The sequence below is a fragment of the Chinchilla lanigera genome, unplaced genomic scaffold (genome assembly GCF_000276665.1).
Source record: "Chinchilla lanigera isolate Chin_1 unplaced genomic scaffold, ChiLan1.0 scaffold00013, whole genome shotgun sequence".
Classification (NCBI taxonomy): domain Eukaryota; kingdom Metazoa; phylum Chordata; class Mammalia; order Rodentia; family Chinchillidae; genus Chinchilla; species Chinchilla lanigera.
In genome coordinates this window covers 8,522,298-8,539,933 of record NW_004955414.1, presented here as the reverse complement: position 1 = coordinate 8,539,933, position 17,636 = coordinate 8,522,298, and the positions used below count along the sequence as shown (strand labels likewise).

At 37.7% G+C, this 17,636-nt stretch overlaps 1 protein-coding gene across 12 annotated transcripts in view; it reads right to left on the bottom strand.

Moving 5' to 3' along the window:
* The window catches only part of Dlg2 (discs, large homolog 2 (Drosophila)), a 1,924,417-nt gene that overhangs the window by 631,731 nt on the left and 1,275,050 nt on the right, over positions 1-17,636 (bottom strand). For all 12 annotated transcript variants that reach the window (XM_013511774.1, XM_013511776.1, XM_005379786.2 and 9 more), the window contains one exon: positions 13,119-13,169. In XM_013511774.1, the coding sequence (XP_013367228.1) occupies positions 13,119-13,169 (51 nt within the window). The remainder of the gene's footprint in view (positions 1-13,118; positions 13,170-17,636) is intronic.

Sequence of the window (17,636 nt, the reverse complement as noted above, 5' to 3'; positions counted from 1 at the left end):
GTTTGTGAGCTATCTGGTCACTGAGTGAGGACAGAAAACTGGAATAACTGTGGTGTGACTGAAGTGGTTGGGAAGAAAAGTCCTAGGAGTGATTCATATTTCCTGCTGACCTGATTGTTAAGCTACAAAAAGTACAGCAATGTCATCAGGTAGGATTTGTTAAACTGAAAGGAAAAAACCTCCACTTTTACCATTTCTTAAGTCCTAAGGTCTAGTGACTCAGGTGTGACTGTGGGCCTCTTTTTGTACTGATCCTTGGATCTTTGCTAGTTATGTCTCCCCCACCCACCCCGATACATTACTTGTACCACAATCCTGAATTCTCAGGGCACCCTCAGTTAAAGCTTTTCTAGTCAAACCTGCCTGGCCATCCACCACCTTGATGATACAAGTCATGGAGACAAATCTCCTCTGATGAGAAAACTCAACTTTGGGCGAGAGAGCTTGGTCACTGCTATGCAAGTCTTTTCCTATGGTTTGAATTTTTCCTCCAAAAGTCATATTAAAATTTAATTGTTGTGGCACCAGCATTAATAGGTCAAGCTTGGTGATTAGATCATGAAGGTACCATAAATGTATGAGGCATGCTAAAGGAAAATACAGTGAACATTTAACTTTTAGAAATATATTACAGTAAAAGATATTACCATTAACCCTCTTCAAAATACTTCCCAGGCTGCACAACGGCAGATCCAGCAAATAATGTGGATGAGAATACACTGTAATCTTTTAAGGAGCTTGCTTTCTGTTGGCTGGGACTGAGCAGTAGTATTCAGTGTAGTTTTACCAGAAAACATGAAAGAAGACTTCCAGAGCTTCACAAAGTAGCAAGAAAGATGGGATAAGTGTGTTTGAAGCACATGATGAGGGGATTAATAGCAATGTGTCATAATAAATTTAAACATCCACTATCTTTATCACCCCTGATAATCGATTCTTTTATTGCAGGAATGGGTGGGTTACTGTAAGAGTGGACTTCTTATATGTTGGACCTCCTCTTGCTTCCCCTCTGTCTCACTCATGCTCACTTGTCCTCCCCCCACATCATCACAGGCTCAACATAAAGGCCTGTGTGGTGAGTGTACCCAAGATGGCTAGACTTAGGCCTTTTGCCTAGGCCCTCCGCTTGCTAGTGGGGAGCTTGTGTTATGTAACCCACACATGTACAGCTAACATGTAAATAGTCTGTGTTATATAACTTTTCAGCAATTTGGTGGTATTGTGTGATATTGTACATAAGGGAATGGGGTTTTCAGCCTTTCTTCCCATACCACTGATTTAGTGAAGGCATGTCAGGCATTCTCACAGCTCTGGGTCTTTTCTTTGGGCTGCCTGAATCTTGAGTGAATCTTTTTAGCCCGGACCTGTGACAGAGCAAGGCCCTTGCCAGATGTCATCACCCTGCTCTTGGACCTCTCAGCTTCCAGAACTGTGAGCCAAATGAATTTATTTTCTTCATAAATTACCTAGTCTGTGGTATTCTATTATAGTAATGGGTAACAGACAAAGGCATCTTTCCATGTTAGATTTTGTTTGAAAGATGCTGGTTGTAGAACTACCACTGTGCAAGCCTTAGATGTGTTGGTGTTAAGGAAAAGCCATATCAAAGAAAGATGTCAGAATAAGTGCTTCACAGAAGAAAATATACTGGCCAGTTTAGCCGATATGAGGGCACTAAGGCTCAGACTAATAAACTGCAGGAGAACACTGGTTAATAATTTGGTGACAGAGGTCTGTCGGGTGAAGGAGGGGAGTTAACTCTGCAGGAAGTCTATGGAGAAAAATGGAGACAGTTGAAGTCAGCAGCTGATTTCAGCTTCAATGAATGCTGTGTTGATTCATCTAAATCAGCCCTTTGAGGTATGTTTACCAGGCCCTCCTCAATCACGAGATTTTGATGCTTACATCTAAAGAAAACTTAGATTAATGACCCCCCAAATGTCTATAAGCTATATTTCTCACACTTGATTTTTTTTTCTGACATCAGAGTCCAATGGTTAAAACTTCAAAAGACTTTCTACACATAAAATCATGTCAATTCCCAAATCAGAAAAGATTTTAGACAGTGGAGCCCTAAATTCATATACTTGCCATTAACTATTCTTTTTACCTTCCATACTTTTTACTGTGCTTTTCTTCTTCGAAGTTGGAACACAGTAATGCATTAAAGAAGACTTTATATATACGTTTTGGGGTATTAAGATTTTTGCAACTTGTCAACACTATTCTCCTGGAGAGGTTTTTTTTTTATAATCTTACTTCAGTGCTAAGAGACATGATTAGAATTTAGGAAAGAATTTTCTAAGCAAGGCAATATATTAGTCAGACTTATGTTATTAAAATAAAATACATGAAGCACTTAGCTTATAAGGACAAAAATGTTTCTTCAGCTTACAGTTTTGGAGGGTCGGAATCCAAGGTTGGGGGGTAGGGGAAGGTGGTTATTAGTTTGGCCTATGGTGAAGACAGCAGATAGTGGTACCTCATTGCAAGAGGACTTACAGGAACAAACAATCACATCTTAAATGGAAGGAGAAGGGAAAGAGGATGAGCATGACTAGGCTTGCTCCTTTTATAACAAGTTTCTTTTGAAAACTCAAGGGATTGCCTGAGAACTACCTTCCAAGAGGGTATTCGAATGACCTGAGGACCTTCCATCAGGTCCCACTTCCTAGTTTCCACCACCTCTCCATAGTGCCACCCTGGGGACCAAGCTTTTAACATGTGGACCTTCAGGGTCATTCCATATATAAACCATAGCAAGTAACATTTATTTTGGGAACAGGCCGTGGCAGCATAAGCTGAGAACATGACCTACCAGGTAACTGCTACAGAGCAATAACTGAAATACAATCCAAGATACATTTGTATAAGGTGACTGTGGGCAAGTTCTAATGCTTGATTTGAACTAGTCTAGCTATCATAGGAGAATTAGAATCACAGAATCCTAAGAGGGAAGGTGGTATCTGATTGGCTTCTTAGCTCAGTCCAACATAAGAGCTGGATGCTTCTGCCCCCCATCCCTCCCTCCTCCTCCTTCTTCTCTCGCCCTTCTCACCCTATCCCTTCCCCCTTCCTTTTCCCTTACCCCCCTCCTTCCTTTCTCTTCCCTCACTCTCTTACCACATGTCTCTGGCTCTCTCTATAGGAAACCTCATTATCTCAGAAGAGATTATTGAGCTGGCAAGAAATCCACTTAGGAGACACTTTTCTGCCTTCTATCTCTAATTTTACTACACAGTAGGAATGCTGTTCCTCTCTGCCTTCATATTCTACAGTGGAAAATCCTGAGGGACACTGATTGGCTTGGTTTGGCTCAGGCAGCAGGCTCTTCCACGCATCCACTTGACTTATAATGTTTTAAGTTTTCCATGCCCCACCCCCAGGGGTTAAATTCCTTTGCTCTAGGCAGGACCCAGGTATAAGTATTATTTTTTAACCAGGGTTCCAGGTAATTCCAGTGACTAGGTCTAGGTAGATCAGCTATATAACCAGGAAGTGCTGTCACTGGTTGTCTTCCCAGAAACATGGGATTGGAATGAGAAGAAAACCAGTGCTAAGAAGAACGATGTCTCTCAAAAGGAACAACTGACTCTAGTGCAGAGACAAGCAGGAGCCGTTCACTATAGCCTAGCATGGACTGGAACTGAGGAACCATGCAAATAAAATACTTTAAGGAAGTGTTAGTATCTGAAGTAAATATCATAGTTTCAAACTACCGAAAAGAAAGAAAAGAATTGTGTAGCCTAGCACTGACCTCTTGGGAGTCAACAAAAGAAAAGAAAGGGGTGCAAATAGTTACAGGTTATTTTCCAAGTTATGGCTGAGCCTCAAAGGTTGATTTTATTGAAGTACTAAACATAAAACATATATTGACACTTGAGCATATACATATACATATATTTTGGAGGTCAGTGAAGAAACAAACATCATTTACCACAAATATAGATGTACACATATACACACAGAGGCAAGCAGAAGTATGTACTGTATTTGCGACTTGATCTAGTTGTAGATTTATAGCCTGAAGTTACACAAACAGTAGCATCTTCCAAACAAAGAGGACCTAGGCATAGTAATCACTTTGCAGCACTGAGGGTTCAGGAGTCTGTGGGTTCATTTCATGGTGAACTGGCAAGAAACAAGGCAGAAGCATCATGATGGAAGGGCATAGGGAGGCAACTTGCTCACATCTGTGTAACCCGGAAGCAGAAGGGAGGAGCCAGCAATAAGAACAAACACTTCTGGGTCACGCTCCCAGGGACTTGCCTCTGCCCTCCAAGCCTTGTCTCCTCACAGCACATTTAAAGCCCCTTTGATCCAATCACCTTTCAAACATGAGAGACTTCTGAGAAATACTTTAAATATACACCATACCACTATGGAAATGAGGTGAGCATGTGTGTGTGAGCATGTGTGTGTGTGCGTGCGTGTGTGTGTGTGTGGGGGGGGCTTTGTAGTAACTACCAATATGGAAGAGCTAGGAACTGTTCTAGGAACTGTTTCATTTGTTTTATATATGTCATTTCTATTTTTTGTAACAATTCTGTAAGATAGATTTTAGGAAACTGTATGATAGGGAGAAAACTGATGCCTAAATAGGTTAATAACTTGTTGGAGGTCATATAAGAAGTGGCTGACTACAGATTTAAAAAAAAATCTCTCTGAATTCAAGAACTGCTTTTTCATACTGCTCACATGGGCCTAGTTTAATTCCATCAACCTTGCAAAACTTCCAGTGAAAGCCAATAAAACTGATAAAAATTCATACAGGAATATTTATATCTAACTGCCCATATATTTGCATTATAGCTGTGTATTTAAATACATATATATGTATGTTCATCTATTTCAGATATACTTAAAATACATATGGATATTTAGCACTGAAATTATAATACTTATCTATTATCAAAAATTATTTCACTAAAGTAGAATAAAATTTTGCTGTGGTTAACAATATATTAAAACTCCATCAAATATTTACTTCAACTTTTGTTTTTATTCCTGTTGCTATTAACTGAAAAAAATCTAAAATACCTCAAAAAATTGAATTTAAAACCCAAAGACTACATTATTTGAAGTAATAGATCCTTAATTCTATTTGAGTTTAGGACTTTTCACAAAGATCAATAATGTAAGATAAAAGAACGCCCTAAGTGAATCAAACATTCAATGAGTTTCTAATTATTTGGATACCCAGACAAGCCATCAGTAAACAACTTTAATGGATTACTTCTTATCTGGCTGTTTTGAAACACTATCTTATGTTATCCACCTTACATACCAAGCTTGCTTTTTCTATAAGAATTTTTTTTTTTTTGGTCTTTTTGAGACAGGATTTCACTGTGCAGTTCATCCTGGTGTTGAACTCACTTTGTAGCCCAGGGTAGCCTTGAACTCACAATTATCCTCCTGCCTCAGCCTCCTGTGTATGCCACCATGCCCGGCTTTCTATAGGAATTTTTAAGATTCAATAAATCAGTCATTTTTCTCTGCCCTATAGAAATCTCTTCATATTGAGAGAGGTGAAATAACTAACAAAATCAGTGATTTATGATTGGGTAAATGACTCAGATCCCCATTTTTTTATTAGTTGTAATACTGACTTTTCAGACAACATTCACATTGTACCTCTCGTCCATACAATCTACAGTTGTTAGGAAGGCACTAGAAACACTCTTATGTGAAAGGGAGTTATAGAAGTTAACAGATGCTCCCTTCAACATCTCTGCTGAATGGTAGTCATGCATGGGGTCAGGGTTATCAGGGCATGATGAATCTCTTGTCCATGAACAGCCAACTACTTTACCATGACACAGATCATGTTGGGGATGCAAAACCTATTAGCTCCATACCTGGAGAACTAATACATCACTCAGCAGCATGGGATTTACTTAGCACCTTTGCAAGTGCCAGAAGACCCCAAAGTGTTCTGAAGGCTGAACTAACACAAGGGTCCATGGCTGGGTGGTTCCAGTGCATTTGAAAGGAATTTGTTGGTTTATACTCCAGGCATCTTTCACTCCTTCTCTCTCTAGTATTTTGCCATCTAACAAAGCACCAGGATCTGTTCTATAATTTTTCATAGAATTTGAATTATCACTGTCATCACCATTGGTAAAATTTAGTCGTTAATTATAAAAGACATATTTTCATCCTCTCATGAATCCTTTGATGTGTATACCCAATATCACAACCAAAGTGATATTTAAAAAAAAAAACTATAATTATTTCACCTTTAAGCTTAAAAATATTCAAAGGCTCCCCACTACCTTCCAAATAAAATTTAAACACTGGGGAATGTTATCCAAGGCATTAAGTTCTCTGCCTTCTTTATCTCTCCAGTTTGACCTCTCTCTGAGTCCCACTGCAATTTGTAACTTCAACCATTCTGAACGTCTTCTGTGTCCTTGGGTGTGTTATTTTTCCATGAACCTTTGTCCTCTGACCAGTTTCTCCTTGTCTGTGGACGAGGCCTTCTTCTACTCTTCTTTCCATAGTGGTTTTCTATGATCTCACATAAGCCAGTTGAGGCAAATGTTTCAGGAAAGTACTACATTCTGGCCCAGATATCTACAGCAATCTGTTCTTCATCATGTTTTCTGCCTATTTATTTCTCTGTATTTTCTATGGTGGGGGATATAGGGCTGTGGCTTACACCTGTGTTTAGGAAGTGCTTGATAAATTAATGTACATGGGTGTTTGTAGGCCCTGCCAGGTGTGGCAGATGGCTGATTCAGGGAACGATGCTGTTGTACAGGAGAGGTCATGAACTTGTCTTTACATTACCGATGGCTTTTCTTTTTCTATGCCATGATGGGAAATAAAGAACATTATGATACAGTCCTTTTCATCTAGGAATCAGTCTAGTACAAGAGAGAGGTTTTTATTCATCAGTTAGTATGATAATTTCTCTAGCTGTGTTACTTTATGAAGAGACCCATTTCCCAAGAAGGGAAGTCAAGAAAAGCTTCTTACAAGTGTTGATGCTTGAGCATGGGGCCAAATCCCTTCTTTTTTTATTTATTTATGTATTTATTTTTGGTTTTTTTCTGGTACTGGGCCGAATCCTTCTTAAACTTGTGATTTTTGATAAATAATATAATCTCTGAGCCTCAGAATCCTATATGTAAAATGGAGTTAGCAATATCTCCTCAGAGGGATGTTACTAAGTGTTATTAGTTTATTACTGAGCTAAGAGTCACAGAAATTAAATGTAGAAAAGTATAAGCTATAAATGCACACAGCCAGGACCACAACCTCTTTATTGTTGGATGACATCTAATAGAATCACCAAAACAATAAAATGATGACAAAAGAAGTTCTTAGTTTAATAAATACAAACTGTTCAGTAAGACTGGAAAGTTATTCCTTAATAAATCTCCTTTATGATATTAATTAACACTTGTGAGAACTATTATAGCAACCCAAGGAAATATTAAGAATGGCTGTGCATATTGTTGTAAACCTTTACATTCATTTTTTATTCACCACAGGACCCTATGAGTTCGTTACTAACATTTCAGCCTCATTCTCAGATGTAATAATCAGGTCTGGAGAGGTTAAGTATGAGGTTTCAGGCCACCTATCAGCAAGTGGTAGAGGCCGGGTGGTCCACCTGGACTCGTACCAGGATATCCAGTCTGGATTCAAATATGTGTTTATGCTTCACTGCCCTTCAAATAGTATGGCCATACGTAATCCATTTATGTGCTGAATTTTCACTGATTCTATATTCCAGACGCTATTCGAGGCAGATTAGCTAAAGAAGTAACTATATATTTACATATAGCAGATATTAAGGATGAGATAAATATTAACAAAAGAAAACACACACATTTCTGATTCCAAAAACTAGAATTCAACTGTAACAAAGTTGTGGAATATGAAAAAGGGTGATGAAATGTTGCTACTAATTTAAGTGATGTGAATAGGAAAGAAGTGTTTGAGGAGGTCACATCTGATAAGTAAATAATAAAAAGGAACCATGTACAGATTTAAAGGAAGATCTTCCCAGGCAGATAGAATAAAATTAATAGGGACTTTGAGGTGAGAAAAGCTTGGATTTTTTGAGAAATGTCAAGAACATCAGTGTGGCTGGTGTAAAGTGTGTGAAGAATCAAACAAAAGGGCAAAACGTTTGAGCGAGAAGGAAGGTCTGTGTGTAAAGCTTTACGGGGTGGCAATGATGGATGTAATTCTCACATTTTGGAAAATTTAAGAATAAAAGTGGTGTGGCCCGGTTTATGTTATGAAAAATACTACTCCCATTACTTGGCAGCAAGTGCTGTGCCAAAAGCAAAAGCTGTCACAGTGGGCCAAGCATGGGATAATATCAGTGTGGACTCAGAGTCAGCAAAGCAGGAGGTAAGATCTCACCGATTTCGAAATATATTTTTGGGGAAGCACCAGTAAGAATTAGTTCTTGGATGCTGCTGAAAGAGAGTAATTAAAACTTTCAAGATACTGTGCCTAAGAAAGAAAATGATAGAACCAATTAGCTAAGACGAGGCACATTAGGACAGAAGCATCCACGGCTTTGAAGAAGCGGTTGTCTGGGCAAGGTTTTCCGGATTTTTAAGCAGAGATGTCGCCGGGACAGTTGGCTACACACACTGAGCTCAGAGGGGAGGTCAGGGCTTTGAATTTAAGTGTCATCCATTCATAGTTGGCATTGAAACCACCAGTTTGGATGAGAAAGTTCAGGGAAGGAGGAGAGCTTGAAAAGGAGTCTGTCCACTGAGTATCTGGAATAACCCAACATTCAGGGGAGGACCCCACAAAGAGACAGAGAAAGGCCGCCAGTGAGTGAGCGCTCAGATGATGATTTGTTCTGGAAGTTAAAATCTTTGTCTTTTTAAACAAAGAACATCTTTGTCTTTTTAAAAAGACGTGCAGTGTATTTAATTTTTTAAAATTGATTTTATTGGTACAGTTTTGGTATGCACAGAGATAACATTCATCGCAGGGAGTTTGTACCCGTACATGATATATCTTGCTGCTTCTTTTTTACCCATTCCCTTCCTCTCCCTTCAATCTTTCTTCCCCTTATTTACAAATGCTTTGTTTCCATTTTTCCTTCTATTCTCTCTTTATCCTTTCCCCTTCTTTACCTCCTCCTTATCCCTCTTTTGTGCCCCTTCCCATCCAAACATCTTTGTCATACTTTCCCATATCTGTCATCCATTTTGGTTCTTATTTACCCTTTACATTTCTCATACCAGAGAAATAATGTGGTATTTGGACATGTGTGTCTGATTTATTTCACTTAAAAGTATGGTCTCAAAGTGCATCCATTTACCTAGCAATGTCTCAAGTTTACCCTTCTTTACAGCAGAGTAGTACTCCAATGTATATAAAAGCTACATTGTGTTCATCCATTCATTTGTTCATGGGCATTTGGGTTGTTTCCAAGATTTAGCAATTACAAAATGTGCTGCTATACACATGCGTGTGCGTATATTACGGTGGTATGATGCTTTCAACTCTTCAGAAGATACCAAGAATGGGAATAGCTCGATCAAATGGAACCTCTAATTTTAGAACACCTCGATGAAGAGACCAGTGACAGGTGCATGGCATATTCTTAGCAGTCAGGATGGAGAAACGATGCCTATATACTTAACAAGATGGATTCTGAAAGTTTTAAGATTATTGTGGGAAATGAAAGAGGAAATAGAATAAAATGCAAACATGAAGATGTAAAGTTAATGAAAATACACAGTTTTCCTAGATTTTTGGTAAAGCAAAATAAAATAATGAGGCAACAGTATGAAGGGGACACTAGGTCAAATGACAACTTTTTTTTTTAATATGAAACACTACATGTTGTCTATGTCAAAATGATTCCGGAAAAAGTATGAGAAGAATTGATATTATAGAAGAGAGATAAAATACCTGAAGAAGCCGAGTCATTAAATTAACAAAACCTAAAGAAGTCTAGGCCACAAGAGAAGAGCTGCCTTTAAAGAGTAGGAAACTTCCTTTGCTGTCCTGGGGATGCTGGGGACAGGAAGGTAGCAGATACGGTGCCCTGGCTGTGAGACTGTTTTCCTTTGAGTGCTTGGGCCAAGACATGGGAAAGGAGGTGGATGGTTAAAAATGAAGACAAGGGTTCCTTTGGGATTTGAGTAGAACAAATAAGATGGGAAATGGTGTCTCAGAGAATGAAAAAGTGATTTTTTCCTAAAGAAATGTTTAAGATTGCCAGGAGATTCTGTGAGTGTACTTGAAACCATGGTTATAATTTTAATAAGAGACAAATGAGTGCTTCTCTGCTTGTGTCCAGTTTCTGGCTTGGGATGAGTAGGGAGCCATGGTTTTAAGCACAGAAAGTTATCCAAGGCTGAGGTCTCGCCAGGTGAGCATGAAAGGGAGAGAGAAGGAAGCAGGGTAAGAGCGCCTGAGAGGGACAACGAGAGTGAGGGAACAGGTGAGGTCTCCAGGTGTGAAGGGAATGAGCACAAGAGAAGGGTAGACTCTGGGGGAAACTGTGAAATGAGTGATCCAGGTACCAGTTCTGGTTAGGGAATTTTTGTTTGTTTGTTTGTTTTTTTTTTGTTTTTCTCCGGTACCGGGAACTGAACTCACGACCTTGCGCTTGCCAGGCAGGCGCTTTTTGCCACTGAGCTAAATCCCCAGCCCCCTGAGCTAAATCCCCAGCCCCCTGGTTGGGGAATTTTTGAAGGGTACTGCAATGAATCTCAGGGAAGACTGTTCAGAGAAGCTGATGCCTGACACAGGAGTTTTGAAAGGGTACAGTCAATGTCCATGCTAATTTCAGAGTATGACTGGGAACCTTTGGGCAGGAAATAAGGGAGAGGAAATGCATGTTCAAGACCAGGACGCACCCAATAATCAGAACCTAGGGTAGAAGCTACAGTTACCTGACTCCTACTGTATGCTCGCTCTCTCTCTTCACACCAACATCAGCTCCCAATTATTTTTTATCTCATAAACCATAATAATAAAATGATGCTCTATGCAAGATATTTAAGTCATCTGGTGGAGGTCTAGAGGCTGGCTTTGTGGGAGAGAACTGTTCAATCATAAAAGTTCTGCATTTTCATTTTTACTGTAGTCCACAGATATAGCCAGACCTAGGGAGAAGGTCAGTGATTTAGAAGTGTGTTCTTTTTCTCATTTGGACTAATTTTCTATAAGCCTCACTTTATTCTGTTTAGCATTCCATTCAAATGTTTTCAAGATCCATAAGGGAAGCTTGAAAGATCACGTCAGTCAAACACTTAACTTGCAAGTAAATTTCCTTTTAAAACCACTTACACTCAATAAAAATTAAGCTGAAGATTAGAAATTTTCTGACTTATGAAAGTGAGTAAGCACTACATTAAAAAGGAGATGTAAGTTAAACTATAGTTCTAGAGACTTAATTTATACTTAAATGAGGGCTTAGAGATAATACTGAAAATTTTTTTTTTTTTTTTTTTGGTTTTTCTCCGGTACCGGGACCCGAACTCACGACCTTGCGCTTGCCACACAGGCGCTTTTGCCGCTGAGCTAAATCCCCAGCCCCAATACTGAAATTTTTATTTATTGTAAATATACAACATGTTTATTATAAAAAGATTAGGAAATGAACATAGGGAAATTAAAAATTACTCAAAAATTGTTAACAGGATACAGCCACTTTTAAAATGTTTGTGTAAAGTCAGACGTGGTGGCATGCACCTGTAATACCAGCGCTCGGGAGGCTGAGGCAGGAAGATCATTTCAAGTTTGAGACCAGCCTGGGCTACAAAGTGAGCTCAATGCCAGTCTGAGCTGCATAGTGAGACCTTGTCTCAAAAAGATAAAACAAAAAAAATTTTCTGTATGTCCAGCCAGGTTTTATGGAGGTATTTTATACATATATTGCATATGTATAACTTGTGTTTATTAGATTATATTTGATTTGTATTTTTTGTTGTTATTGGTTTTCTTTTTTGAGATAGAGTCTAGATATACAGTCTAGGCTGACTTTTAACTCTTATATGTATCCCAGGCTGGCCTTGAGCTCATGGCAATCCTTCTGCGTCAGCCTCCAGCATGCTGGAATTTAGGTGTGTGCCACCTCATCTGAGTTTAGATTTTATTTGAAATTCTATTTTAAAAGTTAATTTTTAAATTTAAATTAATCTAGGTGTACCTCTTATCCTTGCAATAAAATATTTTTCTAAAATATTATTTAAATATCATCTACCTTATGGATATATAATAACATTATTGAGTACTATTTTCAGCCTTTATTGTGTTCTTATAAACAATAATAATTATGAGCGTTCTTTGAGGATTTGTCCATTTCTATACAAACAATTTGTAGATCAAAATTGTATCCTTTTCCAGGCTTGAGATTTATGCATTTAGATTGCCCTTCTAGGGTTGCATAGATTTCCAGGACCACCACTGGCATTCCTTTTAAATTTTCACCAAGTAGAGGTAAAAACCGTCTACGCACATTGTCTTTCCTTGTTTCTTAATGAGGTTGAACAGATTTTTTTTTTAATATTTATTGGCTTTTCTATTGTGATGAGCATCCTGTGAATGCTGTTTGGTCATTTTTTTTTAATATGGCTTTGACTTTTCTCCCAAGTATCTCAGTGTATAAAGAGGCCGTGCGCCACACTGCCATGTTTCCTTCATCTATCAAAGACTCCTGCCAAAGCTCTTCCAGTATATTTGCAGGGCTCTACAGCGTTGCTTTCCCCATGGAGGTGGATTTAAAATCCATTGCTCTATTTTAAAAAAATAAACCCATGCTAACTGTTGTTCTGATGTTAATATCAATGCCACACAAATGAGAATATCTTATGACAAATATAACAAATGTAAAGGCAGAATACTGACAATAAAAAAGTTAAAGATAAAGGGCTACACAAACTCATGGAACATTTCTGTTTTTCCCATTCATTTCCCTAAATCCTGGGAACGCAGTTTATATACTGAATATTGTATTTATTTGGTCTGTAGTTTCAATGTTTTTTTTCCAATATTGTCCTGTGAGCCCTATAGAAACCCTTCAGGTTATTATATGTAGTTGTATAATTTCTGAAGACAACCAATTAGGATCTGAAATGTGTAATGCAAAGTTGGGGCTTGAAATTTTAAAATTTTCTTACCCTCTCCAATGTAATTTCTTCAAACTCATATTCGATTTCAGTCCCATTGACCTGTAAATAGGCAAAAAAGGAGAGAGAAAGTAAGTATATACTCAGGAGAAGATGCTGCATTTAAACATTTGAAGGTTGCATTTTCATTCTATCAATGAATAAATCAAATTTCTTAGTTTTTGTGATTCTATATTCCTATTCAAATGATATGTAATGCAAGGCAGCCTAAAATACATGAGTGAGAAATTACAAAAATAATCAGACTATTGCATACCTTAGAATTTTGCGATTATTTTTTGAAGGAGAGAGGATAATACAAAGTATGTATCTTGAGTTCATAAAGAACAATCATCAAGAAAGAGATGATGTTTTATGTACAAAGGAAACAGTTTCCTAATATCTTTCAACTTTTATAAATAAATACTCAAATATGACCTTCAACATCAGTGATAATGGTAACATAGTTATTTGCCTTTTTAAATTTATTTTTTCTAGCAAAATAGCATTAAGAATAACTTTATCTATTTCCTGGCAGTTAGAGAATAATTTTTTAAAAGTTGAAAAAGAACGTCTGCTAAGAAATGTCTTCTTTATTGGTTCAAGCTCAGGTAATTTATTCTTATTGTTCTTTTATTATATTTACTAGGATCTGTGGGCCATGTAACCATGCTCACAGACTTTAGTAGCAATAAGAAAATGCATACATATATATATACATATGTATATATATATATGTTTTGAAATTCTAGTGAGAGATTGCATTAACCATCTAGCAACCCTTGATTGATTTGAATTTGCAGAACTGATTTAAAATAAATATATTTTAAACACAGCTAAGCCCCTTAGTTTGCAACAGATGTGCATATAGAATTATGAAGAGTTATTTTAAAATAATCTAACAAATATTCAATTTCCATTTTTATCTCTGACAGATTTCTTCTCAGCCAGACAACACCTCCGAGCAGGAGAAATCTCAAATTGGCAGTTTCTTTTTTTTAATGTGTCTTGGTAACATCGTTAGAATTTTAGAATAAGCTACAGACAAATTTTCAACTACCAAAACCATAATGAACCTAAATTCAGTTTATTTTTCCATCTCAGAGGAAATTAAATTAAACCCACTACCTGCAGATTGTGGAAGCAAGGGCCAGAAAACCAGCCCCATTGCCTAATGTGGCACCCAGTTTAAAAAAAAAAATGATGAAACAAAAAGAATGATTAAATGAGTGAGTCAATGAATGAAGGAAGGAAGGAATTCACTTATTTATTCAATTTACAAACCCAAGTATTTGTGGATTCTCTTCCATAAGGAATTTGGAAGTAGTGTCATCAACTGCAGGTGGAATTACAGCTATAATCAGTAAAATTACAAAATGACAACAACAGTAGACTAATGTGTGTGTGTCCACCACTCACTCAGGGCATGTTTTTCATTATTCAATTACACGAGCTAATTGGTGAATCACACTTTATTATGTTAGTGCATTATCAAACAGCCCTAAACTAAATTTGATTTTCTGGGTTTCAGTAACTTAATGACTCTCAGAAAAGGATTTGATGATGTCAGAAAGTTTTAGCAGCTTTGTGCAGATTTTTTGTTCGGCACATGTAAAATAAGAAAAAAACTACTCAGACTATGTATGTATGCTTCCATCTGAAAATTTTCTTGTTTATTTTTTCTGACTTCCTTTATTGATGGAAGGAGGTCAGCAAGGGAAGGATGAATTAATGTGCTACGTTTTCCTTTTCTCAGTACGGCTCCATGCAGCTTCGCTTTGCTTCAGTGCTTCTCTCAACTGAAGACCTTCACTTTATTAAAGTGCTGCAGACTGGGGAGAAAGCTTCAAAGGAAGAAAACAAGCCTCTGATAATAAATATCTAAAGATGCCTGGTGAAATGAATTCTGTTAAGGAATACTCCAGAGGTAAATTAGGTTAGCAGCATACACTACATCATGGTAGCTTATCAAAATGTTTGCTTAACATTTCTAGGATCATATATGCTGACTCTTACATCCTAGAAGTGCTATATATGCATATCCTAATCAGCATTTCCAAGTTCCCTGGTCAACTATGTGAACTATTGCAGGATTACATATACTTCTCGGGTCTTTAGTTTTCAACGCAAGAAAATAATTTCATTTGCGTACTTCAGTGTTATTTAGGTTCTTTTTATAAGAATAGACAATGGCTCCATGGATGAAACTTTGCTTTTAAAATAAAGCATCCCATGTCTACAGGAAGATTTAATGAAAACATACAAGAGTAGAAGATTTTTAGCAAAGCTAAGGCAACATTTGAACCTTAATTGATGAACGATTGAAATATGGACTCACAAGAGCTAGCATGGGAGAACTGAGGAGAGACATTTGAGGAGCCCGAGTACTTATCTTCCCTTCAGTAGGATAGTATGGTCTGTGTTCTACCTATGACCCCTAAGGCAAGAAATTCTGCAACCTTTCTTGAGAGACTTGGATGGAAAACATGAGACAGAAGAACTATAAATACCTCTACTCTAATAAGTAGTATGTAAGTCTGGGCTTTGACATTTATGGACATGGAGTGCCTTTGAAATCCAACAGATAGGACAATATCCTTTCTTTATTTTCCATAGCTCTGTATCATTTGTGAAGGATAAAAAGCGACAAGTGTTCACAATAATTCACCCAGTGCCATAACTTTATCTTCATTGAGCAATACCAAGACTGTACTGTGTATGGCTCCCATTTTCCCCTGGGGGCAGTTTATACACAAGTCACTGTTGTGTGAAGCTGCCTTAGTGGTCTCATTATAATCCCAAGCAGTTTTTCAATATATGGCTTTCAATGAATGAAGTTGCCTCCCGGAAGAAAGGTTGGCCAGATGCACTGTTTTGATCAGTAACACTTCCTATTACATTTAAGCACCCTGATAATGTTTTGGGCACCTGAACATTTGGGGTCTAGATAGCTGTGTGGGTGGAGTTGCCATTATTCCAGCTTTTGTTCTGAGCATCCCTTGCGGTCTCCTCTCCACAAAAGTGAGAAGACTTGCTTTTCTTTAGACTGCACAGGGGCAGTGATGGGGAGCAATAAAATAAATGGAATATTCTAGTTTTGAAAAATCTGTTTTTCTTTAGTTACTTAATTTTCCTGAACCTGATAGTTCTGTGGTGACATCTGGTGGGCTTCTATGATGGCCAGAAAATCAGATTGACGCTACACATTGTCCTGCACTGTTCTGGGCATGTAGCCTGCCTGGCATCGTACGGCTGTTAAATGAAGAGTGACCCTCACCCACTCAAATTCAGACTCCTTAGCTAAAGTTCTAATTTCATAGACTTTGAATACTTTACCTGTATTTTACCCCAGCGGCCTTTAGTTCATTTTCCTGTCCCTTCTCTTCCCTTCAGTGCTATAGTAACCACTTGCCTAGATGATGATATAATTTGATTTTGAGATGTATTTTTATCTTCTGCAAAGAGGCTCTTCATGAATAACAGATGTGAACTATTCCATATTTTAATGTTCTCTAATTGGAACCTTAAATAACAATTTCTCTGAATGTTTTTGTTCTTCACTACCTTTGCAAATTCATTAAAGCTAAGAAAATGCGGAACTCTAAGACTAATAACATTTTTATGCATTCCCATGGCATGGATTATAACAAGTGCTAAATCAGGGACATGAAAGTATTGGCTTTTTCAGACTCAGCATAATAGTGTCCAACAAAAAATTATTGTGCATGCAGGAAAGGTCAGCAGTGGTGACAGGTACTGAGAAATTGAAAAAAATCATATATTCATATTCTCAATAAACACACAGACTTTAAAAAGACACCTACAAACACAAACATGCTAAGGCCTCATAGACATGTAATAGGTAATATATAAAAGATAGAGGTGAATGACAGCCACAGCCCCACTATTACCACAGAAGGTCTGTTCTGATCTATCTGCTATCTTCTGAATATAAAAATTAAATCATACAGATTCAATTACTGAGTAGCAAAGAACATGATAGATGCTTTACTAAGCTTGCCTAGTAAAATAAATATTAAAGAATGAATAAAACATATTTACTACCCATAGGCTTCGGGAAGAGTGTGATAGTTTTAGAGACCAGAGCCTCAGGGTCCCATGGCCTCTTGCCAATTTCAGAGCAAGATACAGGCAATGCCAATTTGCCTCATCCATAGCTGTGGCATAGAACCTAGGACCTGTAATATGGTACTACAGTGACTGCCTGGATGTGCAAATAGATGAATCAGGGAAACAAAATTTGTTAGTTGAGTAAAATTTGATGTTCTCAAAGAAGATTCAGGTTGCTACTGGACCCAAGGCTTTTGCCATTCCTGCTTTCTATGACCTCACCTCCTACAGCACCTGACCAGACAGGGGTTACCCTACCATCAAACACTCCAGGAAATTTACACACACACACACACACACACACACACACACGAGAGAGACAGAGACAGAGACAGAGAGAGAAGCAATTTTCTTCCTTAGAAGTTTGCCAATATTTGTTCTTTCCTTCTTTTAGACAAT